Raw genomic sequence first — 7818 nt, forward strand, 5'->3', positions numbered from 1 at the left:
CCTCTAGCTGATAAAATTAGACTCCAAACAAATATGTTATCCCTACATGAATGATCATAACAATTTAGTAAAATATTTAGTAAGAACTACCCAAATTAAAAAAGTGTACGTTATAATGGAGAAAAATGCACGCTATATCGAGTGACGTTATATCGAAGATTACCTGTAATACTAAAATTTGAATTTCAACCGAGCTAATGGTTAAAATAACAGACTCACTAGTTTGAAGTGCAGTACGGGGATTCCAACCATAATCACCACTTTCAGAGAAGTAGCATACCAAATTTGTAAGTAGTGAATATCTATCAATGGAAAGAAATCGGTTTCAATAAAATTTTCTAGTAGCTTAAAGCATACATAACAATAAAAATAGTGTTGCTCTATAGAGTTGGTTGCTATTATAATTCATTAGTAATCCACTTGAACTTTCCTTCAAGGGAACTGTTCATGGAGTCAAGAGTGTCCCTTCTGATGACCAATGGCCCACGGAGAGCTGTCGTGGGTTAACAGTTCCAAGTTGGGTGCGCTATTACAATAATAAATAGTTAATGCTCCACTGGCGGCAAAGTTTGACCTCCGTAAGCAGCATTTTTTGTAATAAACAAATAAAACTATTTCAAAATTAAAAAGTTGCTCCCTTTCCCACGTGGATGGATTTTTTTCGGTTCAATTTGAAACAAACCCTTGACTGGACGGGATATAATTTCGGCGATGCATGCAGTACATTGGAAATGAGCCTCATACACGCTTCTTCAGTCGCAGCCACTTATCCAATCTATCGTTAGGCGCATTTCTGAACAGCTGATTGGCGCTCACTTTGCTTCGCGAAACAATGTGTGAATAAGTTGCTTATAGTAATTCTAAATGGGCATAACGAGCATACTTACGTATATATGGACGCAATCATTCATTCAGTTTCGATTTGGAGCCCGTGCGGAACATACGTAATTGAGAATCAGGTGCGTGATGTTGTTTTTCCGCGCTCGAAGTGAGAGTTTCCTTAGTTAACCTTGTTATCAAATCGCGGTAATAACATGGATACAGATTAGCCATTTAGTTGCGTGAAAGTGCTGCGTTACTCATCGACTCAGCCGGGGGTCAGTGCGATTAATTTTGGAACAATCTTGAACTGCCCAGCATTACATATTGTGAATATTCTTATCTCATGTAAATATTGAATCGCAAGAGCGAATAGAATACAACTAGCGGTTGGTATTCGATGCATTCGATACGCCGTATAGAAGACCCTTCATTATTTTGATTCATACATCCACAATTTAAATGACTCGACAATAAAATTTATATCACTGATGATACCTGTTTACGCCGCTTATATCATTCCCAATATTTTAGCATGTGTTTGTACTGCCTATCGGTATTCATTCATACGTTTTATGCACATGTTCCATGACCTGACCTCGGTTGTGAAATTCACTGCATAGAATGAAAGGAAAATATTTGACTGATGTTCGATTTTCTTGTTAGTAAGCAGTCAATTATGCAAACTTCGGTAGATATTCATTGATAGTATCATGAGAACAATAAACCAGTCTATTGGTGATAAGAAAACAAAGAGATGGAAACTTATAAAACTCCAGCCGATATGCCGTAATTTGTTTTCAGTTTGCAATATACAGCATTGTTTACATATTGAATCAAAGGCTGAAAGTGATGGAAAATTTTAAGATTTCCAGGTTTTATTTAAATCAACCAGCTGGTAGGTAGTTTTTAAGAAATTCGATTCTAGTAATAATCACTTTCTGGGGTATCTCAAATGCAATCTCATTTGAATTCTTTTTGGAAATTCAGTAGAGTTTCGTATGTATATTCGGACCTACTTCTCATGAAAGTCATAAAACAATATTATGAAATTCCAAAGGTATTCACGTGAATAGAATATTCAAAGAATTTCCTCTGAAAACTGAAAACCCAAGCAGCAAGCAGCATGCTCCAACGTGTCGCTTACAATGCCGAAAATAGTATGAAAATAATATTTTCAGCTAGCACGAATTTGCCTCACCCATAATACTCAGACATTTATGCCATGAAATGACAAAATATGATGTTTTACAAACTACGAATATATTTTCAGTCATACTCTATTTATTAAATAATATTAGCTAGGTATGTTTGTTCCTTATTTTCCGTTACGTAGCTCCACTTTAGCGTGCACGGAGACTGACACAATCTCTCAATCTTTTTCAACAGGTGCCGCCACCGCCGCATCGCACAGCTCCTACGACGCAGTCATCGTCATCATCGTATCGCTATCCAGACCAGCCAAAACAAAAACATGTTATTGTGTCCCTCTGAACGCCGGCAATAGAAAGTGAAATTTTACGTGACCTCGTAAGCACAAGTAATAGTAATGCAACGAATTGCACAAATAGTGCAGGGCACTGTGCGGAAGGTGGACTTCCGGGTGAAGTGTGTAGATAGCCCTCGGATGACCAGTTTCACCACCATTCTGAGGACGAATTCCGTTGGAGGATATGCGCAGCAAAATGGTATTATCAGTAGAAGGGCCGTGTCATCTCTCGCTAGTAAAAATTACGTCGCACGTGAAAGGGTATGTATATTTTTTAAGCTGTATTAAAGTGATTTTCTGCATATTTTTATTGACCGTTACTAGGAGGGTATGTAGAGTTAAAAGCCTTTCTAATGATGAACATTAGATTTATCAACTCATTCTCAAGCTAAGCAGCACACTTTTCATGTAACAGCTACCAAATCCTATGTACAACTCAAATAATATATTGTGAGTTACTGCAAGCAATTCAGTCTAAATTAGTGATGCTCAACATTTTGGGCTTTTTTTTTCTTAATTTTCTTCCCACACAATAAAAATGAGCTTTGGCCATACAAATTAGTCTACATGACTGTATTCCGAGATCAGTGTTTGATTTGAGTTCTGTGTTTGAACATGTAAACATATTGTGAGAACAAGTAAGCAAAGATTTGACACTATCTATTAAGATTACTTTGCAGTTATGTAAAAAATCATGTGGATTTAGAAAACACTCATAGGTGAACAGAAAAAAAACTAGATGGGATTCAGTAGGGAACGCACCAGTCTAGCGTACTGGTTTCGTGGGATCAAACCCCACCGTAGGAAGCGGTTACCCTTCTACATTAATACATTTTTGAATCGAGGTCAGACCTAGTAATTGATTAAATTATTTAGTAACCCTTTTATTAACTTGTTATGAATTCACAGTTCTTCGTAAAACCGAAACGTATTAAAACCACCTCACAATAAAACAGAAAAATGGATTATATCGTAGGGCAAAACAGTAATAATAAAATTGTAAGAGAGTAAAGCAGGAGGAAGATGTAGGAATTTAGACCGGTATGATAAAATATATAGACTGAATGAAAGGGTATATACATTAGTCATGAGTACCAGATGCGAGAGTGACAGATGAACAAAGTTAGTGCTCAGTTTTGTGATGTATTTCGCGGGAAGTAGTAGCTAGTGCTTCCAAGCTGCTGCGGATCGAGCAGCAGCTGAAGACGACTGATTCGGATGCAGCCGTGTCCGAACACGACAGGACGATTTTTTAAAATATATTTATCAGCTGAGGGTATTAAAGCTGTGAACCATTCCACCGATTCTTTTAACTTTTAGTTAAAATTTGACACTGTCAGACCAAGTTTTAACAAATTGATATGGGAACAAAATAGATTTGGCGCCAATTTTCTCGCGAACAAAGTTTAACGTGAATTAACTATTGCTCTGGAGCAGGATTATTTTTATACCACAGAGAAATAACCAACGAACTATTAAATTTTAACTAAAAGTGGTTCTATGTAACTATGGTTCTACATTCCAACTGGAACTTGGCCTGCTTTCAACTAGTATTCCATTGGCATGGGCAAGTACAATGGATACACTATGTCGAGGATGTTCCTCACCCGAAAACATCGATCTAGATGTGTCCAAACCGGATTTCTCCAAATAGTTCTGGAGTTCAGACCAACTCTACCAAGTCAACTGGGCTCGATACAAAGCCAACAGCAATCCGTGGTGTCCGTTCAGGCCCATAGATGCCATGTGCATGATTTACGATTTAGAGTCCAAACCGGATGTTCGAAGTTCTCCAAATCATTCTGGAGCTCAGACGAACTAGTCTACCAAGGCAACTGGGCTCGATAAATAGCCAATGGCTATCCATGATGTTCATAGAGCCGCCTTGAACCCATGCGCATGATTTACGATCTAGATGTAACCAAATCGAATATTCTAAGTTCTCCAAATTATTATGGATTTCAAACAAATTAATCTTTAAATCCAACTGGGAACAATCCCAATAGCAAGCAATGTACTTCATACATGTCTTTAGAGGCCATGCTCGTGGCTTACTTTTTAGATATGTCCAAATAGGATGTTTTGAGCTCTCCAAATAATTTTGGATTTCAATTCAACTGATCTTTCAAGTCTACTGAGTTTGAAAAAAACGAATAGCAACCCATGGTGTTCATACTGGCCCTTTGAAACTTAGCTCAATACAAAGCCAAGCAAGCAAACGCGTAGGATTGCCAATCCGGAGATGGTGAGTGCAATTTCCGGTCCTGTCTAGGATGTTTTCCGGTTGCAAACATTTTCAACAACCTGGACATAGTGTACCCATTGTACATATTCATGCAATGGTGGCCATAGAAAAGCTTTGAATTAATTAATGACTGATCAAATTCTAATATTTTGTTTAATCTTTATTATAGTGACTTTTAAAGAAGTACAGTCAAACCTCCATGAGTCGATGTTCTATAACTCGATATCGACTCATGGAAGTAAATTATGCCATATTAAAAAATATTTTCTGGGCTACTGTGATGGTCCCTTCAAACAGCTTCCCAGGGATTTTCTATTCCACATCTCGATATTTCTATGAGTCGATGGTCCCTTCGATATCGACTCATGGAGGTTTCACTGTATAAAGTTCATCACTTATGGAAATTCGAATAGACTACAAAGTTGAAAAGCATGTCAAGGCCTGTATGGACACCATGGGTTGCTATTGTCTTTTTATCGAGCCCAGTTGTCTCGATAGTTCAATTCGTCTGAGCTTCAGAATGATTTGGAGAACATCCAGTTTGGACATATCTAGATCGTAAATCATATTGGCTTTGTATCGAGCCCAGTTGTCTTGGTAGACCAATTCGTCTGAACTTTGAATGATTTGGAGAACTTCGAACATCCGGTTTGGACATATATCGTAAATTACCCACATAGTCTTTGAGGGCCTCTATGAGTTGGCCCTCCTTAGCCATGAGGTAAGACGCGCGGCTACAAAGCAAGACCATGCTGAGGGTGGCTGGGTTCGATACCCGGTTCCGGCTTAGGCAATTTTCGGATTGGAAATTGTCTCGACTTCCCTGGGCATAAAGCCTCACGATATACGAATGCAAAAATGGTAACTTGGCTTAGAAACCTCGCAATTAATAACTGTGGAAATGCTTAATGAACACTAAGTGTAGGTATGTAATGCCAATAATAAGAAGAAGAATGAGTTGCTATTGGCATGATATCGAGCCCAGTTGTCTTGACAGACCAATTCGTCTGAACTCCAGAATGATTTAGAGATCTTAGAATATCTGGTTTGGACTTAATCGTAAATCATGCACATGGCATCGAAGAGTCTGTATAGACAATATGGGTTGCATATGGCTTTGTTTCGAGCCCAGTTGTCTTGTTAGACCAATTCATCCGAACTCCAGAATGATTTGGTGAACTTAGAATATCCGGTTTGAACATATCTAAATCGTATATCATGTACATGGCCTCTGAGGGCCTGTATGGACACTATGGGTTGCTATTGGCTTCGTATCCAGGCCAGTTGTCTTGGTAAACCAATTCGTCTTAACTCCAGAATGATTTTAAGAACTTAGAGCATATGGTTTGAACATATCTAAATCGTAAATATTGCGCATGACCTTTAAGGGTTTGTAAGGACCAGGGTTTGCAGAAATCGCTCTCAATAGATAACAAACAACGATAAAAGAGAGGCTAAAACTGTTCCGAATCATAACAAGCCATGATAACAAATTTATCAATTGTACAAGGGCGAAAAAACAGAATCGGATAGGCAGTCCCCACAGAAAAATGGTGATTTTCGCTTTGTTTTCGCTCCTTTCGTGTTGGTTACTGCACAGCTGTATAGATCAAGTTAAAATGCATCATCAGAGCCAGTGCTCTCACATTTGGAGCTTTCTAAAGAAATTTATCATGGGGTATAGCATCCCGAATCAGTTCTCTATCATGACAGCTTGCAAAAAAAAAGTTTCTCGCGGTATGCTACATATCGTATATGTATACAGAGATGATAAGTGAGAGACTTGCTCTTTCTCTTTAGAATTCAATTCCTGCTCTATAGGTAGCTATTGACTTTTTATCGAGCCCAGTTATCTTGACAGACCAGTTCCTCGAACTCCAGAATGATTTGAAGATCTTACAACATCCGGTTTGGACATATGTAGATCGTAAATTATGCGCATGGCCTCTAAGGGCCTGATGGGTTGCTATTAGTTTCTTACCAAGCATAATTCTCGCTTAACTTTTCAAAAAGACTTAAGTAATATTTTTTGAGTACTGCAATCAAAAGCTTTCATGTTTTTCTGTTGATTGCGCTATTCAAATTAATTCATAACAAAAATGTTACTTGGGTCCTTTTGAAAAGTTAAGCGAGAATTGACCTGGTAGACCCAGGCTCTGAAATCCAGAATGGTTTGGAAAACCTAGAACATCTGTAGAAATATTGTCTGCATTCATTATTCGTCATCTCTGAAATACTATTGGTTACATTTTTGATAAAAAAAAACAGCAATACAATCGTCCATGCGCGATATTCGTTTGCATAGTTCGTTTTATTTGCATCATCTTGAACATTAGCTATATTCTCTGTGTATTTACATCTATTTTTTTTAGCTACCGGGTGGGTTTTCTTAATTTCTTCATATTTTCCACTCGTATCCGATTATCTAACATATGTAAGATAGTATTGCGAGAATAAATAAGATTAATATTTTAATTAGGTTAAGTTTAAGTACATCTTCGATAAATCTATGCCTAGCGTATTGTAGTGCTCCATAATCGTCGGTCTTGGACGATGTTCTTCCAGTTTCGCTGAACGTTTAGGGTCAAACCTGTCCTCGCCGTCTCTCTCTTCAGTGGGACAAAAGCCTCCACTACTGCTCTGCGATCGATTCCAATGAGGTCGGTGTCGTCCGCAAATCCCAGGATCTTATGCGACCTCTTTGGAATCTCCTAATAGCGCCCTCGAGTGCAATTTTGAACAATAAATTCAAAAGTGCATCACCCTGCTTCAATCCGTCTAAGGTCACAAACGAGGTTGACACTTCGTCTGCAACCGAATACTTGATTACGAGCCATCCAGCGTTGCACGAATCAGTCTAATCAGTTTCGCCGGAAAACCGTGTTCGGGAATTATCTGCCACAGCTCATTTCTTTTCACTGAATGCTGCTTTAAAATCGATTAACAGCTGGTGTGTCTGCAAGTTGTACTCCCGGGATTTATCAAGGATCATCCGTAGGCGAAGCATCTGATCCTTCGTTGATCGGCCCTCACGAAAACCTGCCTGGTATTCGCCGACGAAGGACTCCTCAAGCAATCTCAGTCTGTTGAACAGGATACGCGACAGAATTTTGTACACCGAGTTCAGAAGGGTGATCCCTCTGTAATTGGCACACTATAGTCTGTGCCCTTTCTCATAGATTGGGCATATGAGGCCATCCAACCAGCCGACAGGCAGTTCTTCATTCTCCCATATTTTCTGGATAATGTAGTGGATTGATTGATG

At 38.7% G+C, this 7818-nt stretch overlaps 1 protein-coding gene across 2 annotated transcripts in view; it reads left to right on the forward strand.

Annotated features, from left to right (window-relative positions):
- The first annotated feature begins 834 nt into the window (after positions 1 to 834).
- LOC134210605 (molybdenum cofactor biosynthesis protein 1) overlaps positions 835 to 7818 on the forward strand; it is a 50570-nt gene continuing 43586 nt past the window's right edge. Inside the window, exons 1-2 of one of the 2 annotated variants that reach the window (XR_009978840.1) lie at positions 835 to 959; positions 2209 to 2569. Coding sequence is in view for 1 of the 2 variants with exons in the window: in XM_062686727.1 (XP_062542711.1) it covers positions 2369 to 2569 (201 nt within the window). In the remaining variant the exon portion in view is untranslated. The remainder of the gene's footprint in view (positions 960 to 2208; positions 2570 to 7818) is intronic. The other variant, XM_062686727.1, reaches the window with a different exon arrangement.

This window comes from Armigeres subalbatus, chromosome 2 (assembly GCF_024139115.2).
Source record: "Armigeres subalbatus isolate Guangzhou_Male chromosome 2, GZ_Asu_2, whole genome shotgun sequence".
Taxonomy (NCBI): Eukaryota; Metazoa; Arthropoda; class Insecta; order Diptera; family Culicidae; genus Armigeres; species Armigeres subalbatus.